Source organism: Vollenhovia emeryi, unplaced genomic scaffold, assembly GCF_000949405.1.
Source record: "Vollenhovia emeryi isolate VEMERY1.0 unplaced genomic scaffold, V.emery_V1.0 DF939181.1, whole genome shotgun sequence".
NCBI lineage: Eukaryota > Metazoa > Arthropoda > Insecta > Hymenoptera > Formicidae > Vollenhovia > Vollenhovia emeryi.
In genome coordinates, this window is record NW_011967185.1 from 1,096,048 (window position 1) to 1,115,549 (window position 19,502).

At 40.4% G+C, this 19,502-nt stretch overlaps 1 protein-coding gene across 2 annotated transcripts in view; it reads right to left on the bottom strand.

Moving 5' to 3' along the window:
* Nucleotides 1-19,502, bottom strand: part of LOC105563018 (heterogeneous nuclear ribonucleoprotein L) — a 190,765-nt gene that overhangs the window by 141,248 nt on the left and 30,015 nt on the right. For both annotated transcript variants that reach the window (XM_012014265.1, XM_012014264.1), the window contains exons 2-3: nt 14,477-14,520; nt 11,587-11,656 (exon numbers count right to left, since the gene is read on the bottom strand). In XM_012014265.1, coding sequence (XP_011869655.1) covers nt 11,587-11,656; nt 14,477-14,520 — 114 coding nt within the window. The remainder of the gene's footprint in view (nt 1-11,586; nt 11,657-14,476; nt 14,521-19,502) is intronic.

The window sequence follows — 19,502 nt, forward strand, 5'->3', positions numbered from 1 at the left end:
GGCGAGATGTGCGCATAGCAATATCGATCGCCAGGCGGTCACATCTTGCCACGCGCTCGAATTGGGCGGTAGGCCGGCCTAAGACAACGATTTTTAATAATTAATTACTCGTTAACTATTATGAAAATTGCAAAATGGTACAGGACTTTTCCGTTCATCTCGATCCGTTCTACCTTCTCAAAAATTTTGTCGGATATGGAAAGACTCACCCTGTATAACTTGTAATAAATAACTGAAGCGCGATCAAGCGTACCTTTAAGCTTCAACGACAAGTGAACTAGTGGAGCAATTAAGAGAAGCTTTCGGAAATATATCACAGGTGCTATAGTCGTGAATTGAGGACGTAAAAACGCCGGTGACCACCGCGATGAAAGCACCGCGAGAGAAAACCGTGGGGTTTTTCAGCGCGGCTCGCAATTCTCCTCTCGAGGCGTCGCGTCGTAAATAAAAGTTATCGCGATATATCATGCAGTGGCGCGGCGAGATAGCGGGTGGGTAGCACTCCTGGATTTATGACGAATCTTGCAGGATGTTCGCGGGGAAGAAAGGCTGCTGGTCGGGATAGACGCCGCCGGGCTACGACGAAAGACACCGGGCGAGCGGAAGAGACGGGGAGCGGTTTGGGCGAAGGGGGAGAAGGGCCTAGGTTCCTATCGATTATCGACTGGAGGCGGAAAAAGAGCAAGCTTTGATGGATTCAAACACGGCCTACCACTTTCGCCTACTCTACTCGAACCACACCCCATCGCGGCCACTCCGCGAGAGTAGTTAAAACGACGGGAACGCCGCCCTTCTCTGTTTCCCTTCGGGGGAGGAAAAAGAGTGATCGATCCGGAGAAAGAGATCCGAATCCACTCGACTTAGTCAACAATGGATTACCTGCTCCGCCCGACAATGGATTACCCGTCTGAAATGCGGCGAAACTTTGACGTGCATTGTTAAACAGTATCGCGATAAGCACCCGAAGCCGCGCGGCAAAATTGTTTGACGTTAGCAGACATTAAAGGGCGAGAGACGTTTCAAAAATTTGTTCCGCGGATCGATACGTTTTACACGTAAATTTCGACAAACCGTGGAACCGGTTTTTCGAAATGCCGAACTGTATAGAAATGTATAGAACTGTATATAGAAATATTTAATATCTAATGAGCGTTCGGCAAAGCTTTTTGCGGCCCCATGTGAGTGAAACAAAAACGGGGCTATTATATTTTTTATTTTCAATATTCGCGATATATCGATACTGCGAGCGCGAACAGCAGTTAAGGTTTTACAACAGGTTTTGTGCGCGTCAAACGTCACTCGGCGGAATTCAGAAATTATCCACTTTAGAAATTGCATATGCGTGATGGAATTACGCAAATCGAAAATCGGCGCAGAAAAGCAGCTCACTCGACATTGCCAATCGGAACAATCAGCTACGAAATTCGATCGGAGCGCGCTGGATCAGAATTAACCGATGAATTATTCCCGCCGGCTGCGATTGATTTATGGCACGGCCCGTCCATTTGAATGTGCTACGCGAAAAGCATCGTGATTTTCTCACCCTAGCCCGCGATCGGAGCAAGTGTTCCGCCGGTGATTTATCGTCAACGAATATCTTTGCATTGAAAATCATTTCTCCCGCGCGATACAATTTATGTTTACATTATCTAAAATCTATTTCAGATTTTCTACAACGGCACATTAATATTGCGCTTGCTATCCCACTTCTTGTCGTACGTTTGTTTACATAATTACAACTTTACTCCAAATTATTTTAAAAATTGCTATTTTAAAAAAGCGTGCAGTTTATCTCAGATAAAACCAGGTTGAGAGCGCAGGTAGCACTGTCGAGGCACGAGAATATATAATGCAATTTTTGTATAATACAAAAGCTACACGTTAGTTATATTTTCGTAAATTGCCGTCACGTGCATCGAGATGCAGCTCGCGTCGAAAATTGAAATACCTCGAAAAGTTGTTTGCAGAAAAATAAGTTGGACGAGAGAGAAAGAGAGAGAGAGAGAAAATGTGAAAGCGTTACAGCCTAACATTCGTGACGTTTTTCCTTTTGCTCGTCTCGGACGCTTTCGAACTGTTGGAAAACTGACCCGAGAATACTACACCGAGTACTTTAAAGATACTCTTTCCTCCTCTCACGGCTCGACGCCGTGCTCTCCCCAGCATCGATTTTTTTTTTGCATTTCATGTGCTCGCCAACAACGGGTTATTTTTTTAACGGTGCGTTATCGCGAGAGCCGGGAAATGCGTGAAGAAAAATAAGTGCAGCGAAGTCAATAGCATCATAAAAAAAAATCGTATCGCAATGTTGCATGGCAAAGCCATGTAGTCGGGAAAGCCAGATAAGAACCATTAAGCGATACGAAGAAGAATAAGCACGTACAAAGAGTGTAGTTAAAATATTTAAATTGGAAGCGCGGAGCAACTGAAGAAGTTCTTGAAAGGGAATTATTTATTCGGGAAATGTTTTCCTCAAAAGGGGGACGTCCCTAATTTATATTAGTACGTTCTGTGGAAAAACGCAACCGGTATCTTTGCCCGCGTTACAGAATTATACATATTTTGTGTGCATTAAAGGCGAAATTTAAGACAAAGAGCTATTACGGGAGTCTGCGGAATAATAGGAGCAATCCCCTGAGATGAATATTGTTGTATCATTTGCACAGAATACGGTGTGTCTTAGAAAGCCTGCGACACAATTAGAATGACTCATATCTCGGATTACGACACATGCACGGAAGTTCAGGTCTCGGTATGTTATATTTATTACACGTCGCGAGAAACCCTTGCTGTAGTAGCCGCGTATCCTTTCAGGGCGTTAATTGAATTTTCAAATTAAAACGCGGCTATCCACGACTTCCTAAAATTACCAAAACCAGAGGTATAGGTTTTTATTTTGAAATATATTAAAAATATATACTATTTAATGTGCGATGTAAATTCATAAATTTAATGAAAAAGACAAATGTGCAAAATATTTTTCGGGTAAGATTACGTGACAGAAAATGAAAGAGAGGAGAATTAATGAAAATTGGAAAACGCAATTTCTTTCTGTAAACAATAACTTGACGAAGTTGCAAATACAAAACGAAATTAAAACAATGCTATTTCTGTTAATTCTTTACACACTGTAGGACGAAACAAAAGGTTACGCACGTGGTATTTTTCGTACGCGACACAGAAACAACTTTACATATTTCCGGAATAATTCGATAAGAATTGCCGAACGTTCGTGACTCAAACATGTGAATTTGGAAACACGATGCAGTGCAAATGTTAACTGGCAAAATGAAAACGGTTAAACGTAGGTAATGATTCGATAACGATAGCATAACTGTGTCGCAAACGCATTCTCGAGCGCGTTCGGCGGCCGTTTAACACAGTTATCGAAACCAGGCGATAATGTTACCCGCCCTCTCCCCCAGAAATCGGATCTCGCGATCAAATTTCTATTTAAATCGCGCAACGCTCGCAATCTATACATGCATATTGCTTTAGCGGCGCGGTTAACGTCCAGACAGATAATTAATAACTGCCAATTATTTACATGCCAATTTGCGCTTTCTAATTTATCCTTTACCTGTTAGAGATCGACAAATTTAATTCGTCTAACAATGTCCGTGTCACCTATTTGTCGGAAAATGGCTTTAGATTTCGAACAAATCGAAATATCCTCGCCAAACGTGGTGAATTTAATTGAACGGGAAAATCGCGTGTAAAAAAAACGAAAGAGGAAAACTGAAAAGAACGCGCCGCTCTTTCACGCGGTATCGCGAAAGACGAATCGATGGATTTCCGAGATGCATCATTCCTTATAACGTACCGGCGACATTCCCAGATCCGTTTATAAACACGTCGCATAGAAATACTTTTCCGAAGAACGCGCTGGATTATTATGACACGTGCGCACGTCGACGTGTACGCGGGTTTATTCTCGATAGTAGAATGTAACATTATTTTGAGACATTGCGCTACGGTAGATCCGCCGCTCAAAATATCGCGATTAATCGTGCGAGGACTATAAGACGGATGAGCATCTTGAAATAATGACAACGAGAATAAACCCGCTTTATGCGCGTGCAACAGTGTCTCTATTCAGACGGAAAAATGTTGCATTAACGGCGGAGCGAGTCGAGGATCCGACTCGCTCTAACAGCCTATTATTCATGTCAATTTTTCCGTAATAGACAACTAGCGTAATAGAATTCCTAGAGCTCTGCGGACGCGGTTCAAGTGAAACGGATTTCTTTCTTTTTTTTTTTTTTGACATCGAAATAAACGCTTGGAGTACAAATGTTAAGACAGAAGCGAAACCGTGAAAAAAAAAGTCGCGTCTGAAAGTAAGTTTTCAACTTTATTGTTAAAAGAAGGTAAATTTTATTCTTCGAGTAAACGTTAAACACTGCGTACAACGATGGCCTATAGATAGAAACTTTATTTGTAATGCAGAGAACAGAATGTTAAAATTTCAGACCGACTTGTCGGTTGGCGCGCGGCCTTGGCGCTTGTTTTCGCGTCGTACAAAATGCCGTTGCACGGAATCGTAGATCGACGAGAGATCATTCACCTACCGACACTCGAGCGAAGAATGTGCATGCCTTTGCATGCATTAATTTCTATCGAAGCGCGATCGCAAATACCGAGAAATATACCGTATCTTACGATTGTTGTAATGGAAACGATTATTGGGCCACACTTTCCCGTAATTACGAAATTTATTTAATTTATTAAAATGAAAGGTAGACTTGGCAATTTCTTTATTCTTAATTTGCCAACGTCATTTTAATTTTACTCCTGTTGGAATGTAAACAGCACGAGGTGATAGTAGATTAATTAAATCTTCCAGTTTCGTCAACACACGCGAACAACCGTCGACGCGAGCATTGTCGCAAATTTCTATTCTCCCTGCGACAATACTACGTCTCGCTAACGTTCTCTGGAAACTCGGTTAATTCGCCATTAAAGGAAGGAAAGTTTGTCAGACGTGCGTGCGATGAGAAAAACGCGCGGTGGAGATTCTAGGCGCTTCTGTATCCGTTCCTAGGAAATTTCGGATGCGAGTCAGTTTTGAATTGGCAGCAAACATACGGGAGATGGTGATCTAGACGGGCTTTCTCTCCGGAGACAAGGGAAGTAGGTCGCAAACATTAAATGCGTTAGACGTTCACGTGTGCGTGTTGCGCCCCGAAACCGGTGTGCGAAACTTTGCACACTGTCGCCCCATGTGGGAATATATAATTCTACGTGTCGTTTTGAGGGAGGAAAGACTCCATCTCGGGAGGACGTGTCCGCCATCGCCAAGTTTGTCTACCGAAAATTATCCGGTCGCGGGTGCAACCGTGGAGCAACTATGATGATAAAATGCAAATTTACGCGTGAAGCTCGCGAGCATACGGCGACAACTCGGCGAAATATTTCTCCCCGACTGTCGGGCTAAACTTATTTAGACTAAAGCTATGACCCAAAGTTACCCCAAAGCAAGGGCAGGACCGAAAAGTTTCGTCTTACGAAGATTCCCAGGAGATTTTTAGCGTAAGTCAACCTGATCTTCCACTTTTAAGTTGTCGTGTTAAATTGTGTCCTTACATTTTAAATCGTGAGATTTTGCATCGAAACTTTATATATAAACAAACGCTCGTCCTAACCTGTTTTTAACGAATTAATAAGAAAATGGCATATAAATTTTCGATACTACAATCCTCTCTGAATACTCTTTTTAAAAAAAAATGTTAAAATTAACGAAACTATGTTTTTGCGATTATTTCTAAATTCGATAGCAATGCGTGGTTTCATTAATCTGTTTTAGCGAGAGCACATGCTCTTTCTCCAAAAGCGGAATAGGTTTTTAAAGCGTCGATGGTTCGCTATAAAAATGTCATGTTTTTCGCGTGTCGAGATTTTGGCAGCGCTGGTTTATAGCACACTTCGTCACCAAACAATTTTATTGTTCTCCAGCATGGCGTGCAACACTTTTTATGGGATACGCTACACCGACGTGCGCTTCACCGTCGACCTTTGTTCAGCACCGAAAATAAACGAAGCTATGATAACAATGAAATACGAATTAATATAATATGCGTCGTGGTACGTGCAGATTATATTTTCCGGATAATTAAATATTATATCGCGACACAGAACAATTTATCTCAATTTATTCGAAAATATGCAATTAAAACGATAAAATGCATTATTTCACGTCACGGCTAAACAATACTGTAAATATTGCAATTATCATCTTCGAATCAATGCCCGGATTTCTGCTAAAATTTTCCCATTAATATTATTTCACTACGCTACCCATTCATGTTATTTTATCACCTTTGCCCTTTTAACTCAATTGTGTTATTAGTTCGTTAAAGAGGAGTGATACGCAGCGAAACAAATTTTTATATCTACATTCAATCTTACCAGGTTGCTAGACAGAAACATATGTCGAGATCACGTTACGAATTCCAAGCAGGATCGGAATCGTGAGAGTCTCGAAATAACTACTTCATTAATCTAAATCCAGCAGACTGTCTCATATCATCATGTATGTTATTGCCAAAGTCAAAGCGTGTGAAAATTTATTTCTACATTCTGTGTAACAAGTTGCTGGACGCATAGCTGTAGGAAACGCACACCACTCAAAGTAGGCAACGTGGAGTGAGCATAGTTGCGCTAGATATAAAGTTAACGACCCTGCAATTTATTTGTTTAAAAATTTCAGACAGTATAAAATAAAATGTCAGGCTGTATAAAATAAAATAACGTTCGTGAAACTTTTTCTAAAAATGTATAAACAAATACTTTAACCGCGTTCATTAATCTACGTAATAATCTACTACGCGCATTACTTTATTTGAGAACTTTAATATGTCTCTAATATTCAGTGAAAAGAATACTTTAAAATATTAATTTTCAATGTGTTTATACGGGGTGTCCGGTTTTAAATGATCCACACAAATATCTCAAAAAATATAAAAGATACGGAAAAACGTTTCAAACAAAAGTTGTTTGGTTCCAAGGGGGGCATAAGGTGGTGCCATTGACTTGACCTTGAATAGTCATTTGAAAGTCACGTGAAGGTCACCTTCAATTTTTTAAATGAACCCCCTATTGTTTATTATACTATCTTATTCTACTAATTAATATGAACAACTTTTGTCCGAAACATTTTTTGACTTGCCTAATACTTTTTGAGATATTCACGAGAAAATTTATAACTTTTTCAATGTTTAGGCTATGATAGCTCGATAACTGTTCGTCGAAAGGAAAAGTAGTGCAGGACTTTTTTTACTTGATTTGGTCTCAGGAATATGCTGTTGCAATAGTGCTCCAATAATTGAAAATTCTTGTGTATGTAAATTTTATGTCATATTTTTGGAGATATTTGCGTGGATCATTTAAAATGAGACACCCTGTATAATACTTTTAATAAATCACACTATTCGATTTTTCGTATATTAATCATTATACTTCTATTAATATCCCTAGAAAATTATTCAATGTATACAATAAATCACATCCGGATAAACTCTGCAATTATTTGTCAAATTATAAGTTTCATTACGATTACGTCTTAAAAAAAATTTTAGCGACTTCACATTGAAGTTAATTTGATGACATATATCTCGATAAAACTATCCTCCGCAATTTAAGTGCCTAAATCATACGCGGTAATTAAATTCATACGGCCAAGCGGAGCTAAACCGAGATAAATCAATCAGACGTTTAACTTGCATGGTCACTGCCATTCCGAATTTCAACGCGAACCGTACGCACTTGCGGTAGCTATTTAGAAGTCCTCCCGGACACGCTCGAATTTAAACCCGAACACGTGTATCCCGGACCCGCACAAAAGCTTTTATATTTTGTAAGGTCAATGTCACGTTCCAGTTCTTCCGCGCGGATGCGAGAGATCTCGGAATATCTGGCAGTTCCCATCGCGCCACACGTAGTTAACGAATTATTTATCGACTTTTTATTTATGTGCAGTGACGCGTTTATCGCGTTTTATTTATACGCAGTAGGCGTATCCACAATTATAACGTGTGTTGCGCCTAGAAAGTGTGGCTATTGTGAGAAAATCCCCCGCGTTCTCACTCTGCACGGATAATATCTAAGATGGATACTTTCGCTACTTTTTTCCCGCGTAAAAAGAATGTCCACGAATGAACGAAAACCTGACCATTTTTCTTGGAAAGTTTCAACCCAACGCCACGAGGAGCAAGAACGTTGGTTTCGTGTGTCGTTGAAATACGTTACGATGCAGATTCGGTTTCAGATGAATTGTTGTTGAAGGACAAAGTCGCGGAGCAAAATCAATCCCGTCTTCATACGATATTCCGAAAAGGAGATATGTGTTATTCAGATTCAGCTCGCATACTCGCTTCATTCGTTACGATGCGATTCACAGAACACATCGTTAGCCGCGTTTGACGTTTATCTGTTCGTGGCATACGTGCATCGCGATAAAGATGACGCGAGGTGCACGTCGTTTCGCGCGTCCCGACGCCCATCGTCGCCACCTCAGGCGCAAAATATTGGCAGCGGTATGGCATAGAGACACACTCGCAATATTGTATCGCAATAACGAATTAATGTCGCATCTCCATGATTGATGCAAGTTGCGAGAGTCGCGACGCTCGAGAGACACGTCTCGTTTTACGGTCCGGGACGATATCCGGACGGAGCAAGATTACACCAACAGGTGTAACCTGGTCACAATGAAAGGAGAGCTCTCGTTACAAATAGTCTGCAAACACCCACAGAATTGTTTCGCGTTTATTTAATAAATGATAATAAAAATAAACAACGAGAACGCCACGTAGATCAGGATGTTATTCTGTTTTCCCAATAATTCCCAACAATTCAAATCATATTATGTGAATTCATATACCGTTTCCTTTTTCCCATCTGTTTTGTGCACCGGTTTCTTTTCTGACATAACACAGTTTCGTTAGATGGAATATTGTCGTTCATCGAATTCACGTGTTAATCGATGAACGATTTCTAATAATTTGTATTTAAATGCTAAAAAACGGTGTATGAATTCACATAATAAGATTTGAATTATTTAGCTACCTACATCCTGCTTTAGACCTACGTGGCACATCCTCAGAAAGGATTTCTGTTGCCGTGACAAAAAAATATTCTTGACGCATTTATATTTCTCACACAACCTCATCTAGTACAAAAATAAGACAATATCAAAATAAAATCAATAATTCTTATTCTCCTTTATCGAATTGAAAAAGATTGACTTACTATATTGAGACAAGAGTAACTTATATAAATGTAAGTTTATATATTCTTGCGTTTTATTATTCTAGATTTTAGGAATTTTAATTTAAGATTAAAATATTCCTTTCTCTATAATAAATACGACTGTATCGATCCTATTTTATGATTGAAGTGTAATAGCATTGGATCCGGAAAATTTGTCCGTGGGTGCATTCTCGTTGGTTGTTGGATCTTATCTAAGAGGTCTTTATCGTTGATCAAAGTGTTTACCCCGTTGAAAGACTTCGTCTGCGTCCGTGATTGATTTTGCACCATCTTATATTTTAGTTTCTGTTATTTTTGCGTGGCATTTTTGTACACAAATTCCGAGGATTAGGAGTAGAAATCGAAAGAATTTTTCAACTCTAGATTTCGTGCTCGCGACTAAGCTTATGCAAGGATAAGCCGGCATAGAATGACGTAATTCAATAACGGATTAATAAACGTCACAGTGACAAATATAGATCGCTTGGCGACCGTATACGTCGGGATCGGAAGCTCTATTCGGCAAGTTCCGCAATAAACATGATATTTAGTTCAATTTGCCTTGCACCTCATAAAAGCGAACTCGCTTATAACGCCGACCATGTGTCGAGGAAATATTGGCAGCCCCGGTATATAACCCAGATTTACATCGACTACTTCCAGCTGCAACTGTCATCGTTAGGTCGATATATACGTCCAGGCAGTCTTTGATTGCGCGCCGAACTAAAAATTTCCTAAATTTACTACGTTTTATACAAAATAACGGTTTTTCAATTAGCGCACACAGACGCTGCCCAGGAAAATACATATACGTACGAAACGTTCTCGCTGGATAAATGTTTGTCCAGCGGATGAAAAAGCCGGAAATCGAATCAGCAGTATGTTTTCGAGTAAAATGAAATATCGATCAACGCATTTGCTGATTAAATATACAGAAACCCGTACGCAAAGAGGAAATAAAAAATAATCCGCGAGAGACGGGACGGCAAATGCACCGATTAATTTATTTTAATGGATAGCAGATATGACAATTCATTTGTAAATGCCAAGACGAGGTAAACTGTAAAATGTTAGGCGAATAATTGCGTTGAACTGGAAAACAGAGCGTGGGAGAGAAAGAAAACGAGGACGGGGCGAAAGAGCTAAGAGCGTGCTTGAGAGTTTAAACCTTCGAGGAAGCTCTAGCTATATGAGCTTTTAATTAAATTGAGAAGATGAGCCGTTAATGGAATATGAAGTCACGTTTCAGCACGCTCGAAATTAACGGGTGCTTGTGCACATAGCAAAATTCTAGCTCATTTTTGCCGCATATTAGAAGACAAATTGCTCATTAGACAAACCACAAACAATGCTACAGTCTTCTCTCTAATAAGTATTAATGACGCAGACACTTTGTACCTGGTACAGTTTTTGCATTAGCTTCTTACTCGTCGCAGTCTTGTACAACTAACGACGTTATTATGCGACTGCAAAGAGATTATTGGATTACACAATCTTTCTTTCTTCGTAGTAAAGTAATAACTGTATAATAACTTTTTGTTCTCAATGGGGGCAAAATTCTCGATGCTTTGTAATGATAGAATCACGACGGTTTCGACATAAGGCAAGAATATCACTGCGTTCGCGCTGTAATGCGAACACTTCGACAGTACCGCAGTATTGTTAGCACTTTCGGTTATCGCGCGAGCAAGAAGCCTTCAGTCGGCTCTTTAATTAGTGGTTCGATCGCGGGAGAAGCGCAAGAAAACGAGCTTTGTGCGACCGGATAGCTATGCGAGCGCTCGAACAGAAGCAGCGCAAACAATGTCGAATGACATCGACCCGACCGCCGGCGCGGGCGGCGGGGAGAAACGGCGGGAGAGCTCAAAGCTCATCTATTATTGGCGCAAAACAGAAATAAAATGCAGTGCGACGGCCTGTGAAATCTACGAGGCTGACGTGCTGCCAACTTTTGTTCTCTGTGGCTTTGGCTTCAATATTTCCAATCCCCGTTATAGTCCACCGTCGCAGAATTGCGCCACTTTTCCGTCCCCGACTACTGTGCACCGAGTTAATACGTGCAAAACAAAAACAAAAAATATACTGCACGCATAACAATTGTCGTGAATCGCCGGCATATATTACGAATGCTACAGCTTCGCCGTACTACCTTTCAAACGTTTATTCTTCGAATAAGAAGTAATTTATGAATGGTGTTTTTTTTTTGGTAAACGACTTTAGAGGCATAAGTTAGAGCAATTGCGTGCTTTGCATTCCTATAGATATCGGTTTTCTGAGCGCATGGAGCAAAAAAAAGTCTCGGTCGTAACAGCGTTAATAAATTGGTGAAGGACTTACCACGGTGATTGGGTAAACTGGATTGATAATTGTGAAGAGGAGGACGTGGTTCGGTTTATTATTGTCTTCTCTGAAACAGATTAATTGATACGTATTATTCCAGCGAACGCACACAGAGAACTTTATTAAAAGTTCGCCCTACAGCACATAAGTGCGCGGCCGATAAAATCGTGAATTTCTATCATTTGTCCTCGTTAAAAGACGCTCCAATTATTTGAAAATTCAATTACGGAAGTCCGCTCGAAAACGAGGCCTGGATTATCGCCGAGTTCGCAAAAACTAGTTCCCCAATAATAATTCATTCTTCGTTGACTGCAGCACGGACGTCTTGCTGACGTAGTGCAGAATCGCATTGATTGCACCCGCTAAAACTCGAAATATTATCTCGGCTTCGTTTCCATGCGTGGATTGAAAAAAGAAGGGGGAAATTATTTCCCACAGACCCATGCTCGAGCGCAAATCAACGACATCCACGACTATTTCTACATATATTCGCGAAATGAAAATGTTTGTCGTCACGTCTCCTTGTCAAATCTCCTTTTCAGTATTGGCAAACTAATTTACTTTACACAGCGTCGTACATATACAGGGTGTTATGTAATATCCGCCTCACCTCTTATTTACGAATAGAACAGATTGGACTGAGTCGAAAATTCCTGTACCATTTTGCAATTTTCGCAATAGTTAACGAGTTATTAATTATTAAAAGTCGCTGCCCGGCCTACCGCTCAATTCAAGCTCGCGGCAAGATGCGGCCGTCCCGCGATCGACGTTGGTAGATGCGCGGGGGAATTGTTTATGACACACGGCAAAGGCTACGTATAATAAACAACTGAATATCGAGAACTAATTGAGAGAATTGATTAGTATTACGTAAAAATCTTGGGTACTCTGGGAAAAAAAGACAGCAACCCTTTTGGGGCCCACAATTAGTAATCGAATTATTTGGATTGCTGTCTTCTTTTTCAGAGTAAAAAGTAAGGCGGGTATTACATAACACCCTGTACCAGTATATCCAAAAGTATTCATTTAATTGTGGGGAATTTCGTATAAAATGTATTCGCGTGTGTACACGCACCTAAATAGAGAAGTGTTTCGTAGAAATTCTCCATAATTCAAAAGATACTTCTGATCTAGAGAGAACGTGGATTGCATGCGTGCATCATACGTCGTAAAGGATTATAACGTCAGGAATAGGAAGATAGGTATCTCGCATCTCGGTCGAGGGAAAAGCGAAACGAAGTAATCTCCAGCCGAGATTGGCATGCCCACGTGTTGTATAGCGGAGCAACCGACCGATGATGGACGCCACGCGATATATTTTTCACAGTTGATATTGGTGTGTACGACTCTTCTTCGTGACTTGCATCCAATGTAAAAATCAATCGCCGTAATTTTTCCACGAATAAAATGGCGAGAGGGCCATTGCATCGGCTAATGGCATGGAATATCCAATTGCGTGGATCGATACAAATTGAATTACCACTTGACGATCATTGTTATCCGGAGCTTATTTGTATCGCGCTCTCGTGTTTGCGATACGTCTATTATTCATGTAGGATATTTCGAGCTGGATGAAAATACGTCGGCAATTGAACGTCCTTCTCGGTAATCGTCCTAACAGAGAAGTGCGAAGTTCGATAATTGAAATGCAACATGAGAGATGTGTAGATTTCCGTCGCGAAAAATAAAGATCGTCTTAAAATGTAAGGGGCCGCGAATAGAAGATAAGCGTTCTCGATTCTCGTCGATTATCTAACATCTAATATCTGATATTCTGCATCTGTGACTGCTCAACGATTCGCCAGCTCGAATTCACTTTACCAAGGAGTTATCGCGAGTTCGTGGAGTAGATATCGCTCGCTATCGGATTGCCTCTTCTGGACTGAATCACGCTTAATACTCGGCTTAACTTCTTATTATTAGACTTGGACTATAGGTTAACGGCGGTAGGGTCAAACTTCGCGACGACCGGCTGCGTCGTTTTAATTAATTTTCGCTGTCGCGATACACAGAACGTGTCTTGGCGCTTATCAGGCATCCAATTCCACGCTCGAGCGTTCCCGTAATAGCGTGTCAATGATATAATAGCGCGCAAATAAGAACGTCTTTCTAGAAGAAAGACCGTTTTCACGTTGGAAATAAAGAGCAAGTGTAATTTACAGAAATCGTGTAGCGTAAAATATAACTGACGCAAAAGAATAAGAATGTTAAATAAAATGCGATCTGCGAGGCAGTTTGAAAAGCTGTAAGCTGTGTGCGCGAAATCGTACCGACGTCGACAGATTTATTAGGAGTGATAGTGCGAACGAATTGCGTGCGACTGATTTCAACTTGTTTGTACAATACAAAGTGAGCTGTGAGACGATCGAGTGGCGTCATCGGCGGTGCTCATTGTCCAATTAAAATGTTGCGAAAGTTAATGGCTCTGACAAATGTGTACGATTGATAACACATCAAGAAACTCGAAACGATGAGCTAATGGAAAGGCTTGGTACGCGCAATAATTCTGTGTAAAAGGGCGTGTAAAATTCTGTGCTCTGTATAATAGCGATACAATTTTTGCAACGATAAGGTAGTGGCTGCCAGTCAACGCTGATTTCATTATTAACGCAGCATTTCAATGGGAACAAAGCAATGTAAAGGTATTTCTCTCGCAGTTTTAATCTTCGTAAATACTGTTGTTATACAACTTTGCGCATAAGATTCATATCTGTCTTCATATCTGTGGATACGCACGACAGATACGAAAAGTCTTTTTTTAGCCTGATTTGATAAATTTTTTATCTCCCGTTCCTTCATCAACGATTTGATGCACGCACAATTGTCGATTACTTGGAGCGTACGACTTTCTATTCGCGCGAACGAACAATGCAACCGTAAGACTCACCTTTTTCGACGTGGTTCGTCTCCGTATCCGCCATATTCGTGGTTCTGCAACAAGAAACGAGCAACAGCGTTAGTAAGTTTTCTTCGGAGGCGATTAATTCGCGAAATCCGCGCGGATGAAACGCCACTAATGGCTTTATCCGAGCGACGTCATTTGCTTTGCCGTTTGCGCCGTCCGCGTGCGGTCGGCAAGTTCTCTCGAAAATGCAACTCAGTCGTAACTACTCGCAAGTCGAAAGTGCGGATTTCCCGAGCGGCACGGTTTTCCCTCCCCGTCGCGCTCCTCAGCAACACGTGTTACCGTCTTCCGCCGTAGGAAAATCGCGCGAGACAAATTTGCGCGGCGGTTTCGGCTGAATTTTGATGGTGCGCGCAACGTCACCGGTAGATGCGTGCTCGGTCAGTCTATTAATACGCGTGCATACGTCTTTTTACCACGGCACCCAAGACGACGGAAATAGTGCAACGGGACACCTTAGGGGCTGTGACGTATGGCCGCTTAGGTAAATTCTTGCGACCCAATCTGGATCGCATAATTAAGGGTCGCGGAAGCAATCCGCCAATCATCCGAGTTGGGGGGTTTAGATACATTTAACCATACAGTTTACAGCAAAACTAATAATCTAAATATAAGTTCTACCATATATAATAACAACAGCAACAATCTTAATAATAAATGTATTGTCGTGTATAAGATACAGTGTTACAGAGTCATGAGAGATGAGTAAAAGCGAAAGGTACCAACGAAACTATTGTTACAAAGCCGACCAATTAAAATAACGACATACACATATAGTTTTATTATCATTTCTTGTTGATATCGTACACAGTAAAAAGTCGTGTGTTGAAATGTTAAAATTTTCTTGCATTACCAAAATTTGATTCTTACTTCAATGTAAACTTAACATAAAACGTGTATGTTATTATTTTCGTAACACTTTTACGTGTTATATTTATGTTAACATAATAACTTGACGCTTTATGTACGTTGTTTGAAAATTGAATATTATTTTGAGTTCTTTTAACACAACTATTTCACAAAATTAACCGAAACATGTAATATCGATTTTTCTTAAAAATTATTTCAACTACACTGAGAGACCCATTTTGTCGAATGAAATGATATTATATAATTTGATTGAATTATTTTGTTGACTAAACATGTAATTTGATTGTATAAAACGAAAAATATTTTGCTGAAAAGAAGTTAAATGTTACAACAACTGAGCATTTTGTTTCCATGAGTTGTTTATTTGAACAAAATTTTATGGTTGAGATAACAAATTCGTCCATCTCGAAGTACGGTATTCCGCCACTAGATGGCCGCCGAACTAGCAAGTGAGATGACGATAACCAGGAAATTCAGTTGAGTCAACTAAATTTTGTTTCATTCAACAAAATGGGTCTCTCAGTGTACCGAGAACTCTTTAAACAAATATCAAAAGTTTCTCTCTAACAATTATAGCGGAATTTAAAAAACGGTATCCTTTTTATCATAGTCCAGTGTGTCCTTAGGAATCTGATAGTAAAGCATCATCAAGCGTCGACTTGAACGTCGGAATTCGATAGAAAAATGTCGGTACAAAGACGCGCGGCGAAATTATAGGCGAGGTTTATCCACTTTTCATGCCGTGCGGCAAACCGTTCCGCGACACGGCTCGCCCATTGTGCTCCCGAACATAATCCGCCTTGTGAAACCGCGCGCGAATGTCAATCCCTAAGCGTCTAGTCGCTTCATATCGCGTAATGCGCAGCGGGCGTAGTGAATAAAACATGAAGCGGGGACGCATTTGTACGTCGGAGTGACGTGTCGCTTGTCGCGGTTAAATAATTCATTCGTATTTTCCACAACCGCGAAACAAGTGAAATCCGAGCATTCGCGCGAATCCAATTATCAATACAAGATTATCCGGTAACTCGGGGAAATTCTGACTCGAAAACACCTGGAATACACCTGGAACTCCCGGAGCACCTGGAACACCACACGCAGCGGTTATATGGACACGGTATAACAGGAAACGTTTTAAACAAAAATCAACCATTGCCCGCGGAGAAATACAAAAAATCTGCGAACTGTGTGCGCTTTAAATATGTTATTGTTTAAACCCGGAAGCGGTTAATTTAAATTCGAAGTACGTGCATTACACCATCCAGTCCTCGCTTTTTCACGTACATGGAATAATAAATATTTATTAAATATTGAATTAAAATGAGAAATGAGGCTGCTTTCAAAAGAATAGTCCAAGAATAGTACTTACCTCTCATGGATCTCTACCTCTTATTCTGTGTTTCAATCATAACCGCACGTCCCTGCGGTTTTACTATGCTCGTCGAGAGGATGCGTTGATGGCATTCTTACTAACGGTTAGATCCTCCTGATTCACTTCCGCTCGCCGTTTCATTACGGACCGTCGTGTTTGTTATTGACATTAATAACAACGTTCTAAAGCCCATGTCAAAAGTCACGTCGAAAGATATCTACAATGTATTGAATTACACAAATAAATGTTTCGTGTAATTAACGCTCTAAATTTTCACTTAAAAAAAATAAAAAAATATCGTCATGCATCAACTTTATCACTGAAAAAGGGATGGAAAACAATTTTTTTTTAAATATCATCGTGCATCAATTTGAAATCGGAATTTGCCCTGGATTTTTATTTAAAAAAAATAGATGAAAAAGGATAAACAAAAACAGATATCATCGATTTGAATTCGGAATTTGATAGGAAAATGTTGGTAACGGAAGACTCGCGGCGAAATTATAGAGGCGAGGTTTATCTACTTTTCATGCCGTGCGGTAAACCGCGACATTAATTCTTATATTCCAAGACTAATCTACCAGCGTCATTAAATTATGTTTTTCAATAGCGTAGCTTAGCTTTCGACGTGGTCTATTACAGTACCGGCGTAAATTATGGCGTGCAAGAGGACGATACGAGAGACGCGGGCGAAGAAAACGCATAACAAAGTTCATCCAGTTGTGCATAAATCTGCGCGTGTGCATCTCTAATGATCCGGTTACAAAATTAGCATGAATAGCAAAGGTGACAAAGGCGGCTGCCACTTGGTTTTACGCGTGAACCGAGGCATTCGAGGCGTATCACGTTCGCGGAGTGTCCGGTAGCTAAGTAATGAAGTCGTAAGGAATACGGCGGGATTAACGAGCGTTTTTACTATACTCGTTGAGAGGATGCGTTGATGGCATTCTTATTACCGGTTAGATCCTCTTAATTCACTTCTGTCCGACGTTTCATTACGAACCGTGTTTGTTATTGGCATTAACAGCTATTAGCGTGTACTGTCTGATTAATATCACATTGAGTATCTTCTTTAAACTCGCGGGGACGTCGCGCTGAATAATGAGCACGTAATGAACATGGTGGTCTTAACGAAGGTCTATTTATCGCTAGGCGACAATTACCGCAGGAAGGTTGGGCGCAAATAAGAATGCGCAACATGAATTGAAAATTGTTATCTTCGGCGAAACAGAAGGTCATCGTTAGTCAAATTATTTCGAGTGAAAAGAACATTGCCGCTCATGATTATTCAGATCGCAGATACTGTTGTTAGCAGAAATAATATTTTATTAGAATAATCAATCATTGTAGTATATTAATTGCAGTTGTACGTGTACGAAATTGAAATTATTGAAACAACGCCCATCGAACAATCTCCTATTATCCTCGAGTCGAATATTATTTTACTGTATTTATTAAAATCTACGTTTCCTGTAAACGAAGGGGACGTATGAGAGCAAACAAGAGGCGCGGAATAAAATATCAACAGAGACAATGGCGAAATTAGTACAACAAATACAAAAGAATCGTAACAGCAATCAAAGCAAAGAATGCGCATATTGGTGAATATTATTTAAATAACAATTAATAAATAATCTTTTAACTTTTAACAATATTATTATATTTAAGTCGATAAGCTTAATTCGTGTACCATGCAAACTAGTTTTTATCGCAATGAATATTACTTTTCCCGGGTGTAATCCTCTATTTTTCGGACTCCTCAAGTCGTTTGAATAATTATGAGCGGTAGTGTACATTCTGATAGAGCGTATTCCGACGTCACGTCAAGCCGAAGAGAGAGAGAGGGAGAGAGGGAGAGAGAGAGAGAGAGGGAGAGAATTAAGAGGATCTAACCGATAATAAGAATACCATCAACGCATCCTCTCAATGAGGACAGTAAAGTCGCTCGTTAATCCCGTCGCGTATACCTTACATACAGGGTGTCCCAGGATGAAAGGTAAATATTCTGGGAGGTGATAGTATCGGTCGTTTCAAAGCAAAAATGTTCGTATGAATATACGTCCCATTCCCCACTGTTTCCGAGATAGACTTGAATGTCTCGTGTATTTACTTTTTTCCTACACACTTCACCCTTCATCCAACCTCATAAACGTCCGCGGGAATTTACTCTTATACGTCCGTCGACTGTTGTGCTGATAACATTGTAGAAATGTTGAAAATGCCTCGCATATTCACAAATGTCGAATATGCAGATATGCTGTATATTTACGGTTTCTGTGATGGTAGTGCTACTGCTGCTGTTGAAGAATACCGTCGACGCTTTCGCAGAATTCCGAGTCGTGAACGTGAAATATTAGAAATAGTACGTAGTATTTCTTCCTTGTGAGTAATTTTGCAACTGTACACTCAAATAGGTCTATCTCGGAAACAGTGGGGAATGGAACATATATTCATATGAAGGTTTTGGCTTAAAATGACCGATACTATCATCTCCCAGAATATCGACCTTTCCTCCTGGAACACCCTGTATACAGGGTGATATGTAATACCCGCCTCATCTCTTATTTACGGATAGAGCGGATTAGACTGGGTCGAAAAGTCCTGTACCATTTTGCAATTTTCGCAATGATTAACGAGTTATTAATTATTAAAAGTCGCTGTCTTAAGCCCGGCCTACCGCCCAATTCAAGCGCGCGGCGAGATGAGGCCGTCCCGCGATTGGCGTTGCTAGGCGCGCGGGGAGTTTATAGCACACAGCACCGGCTA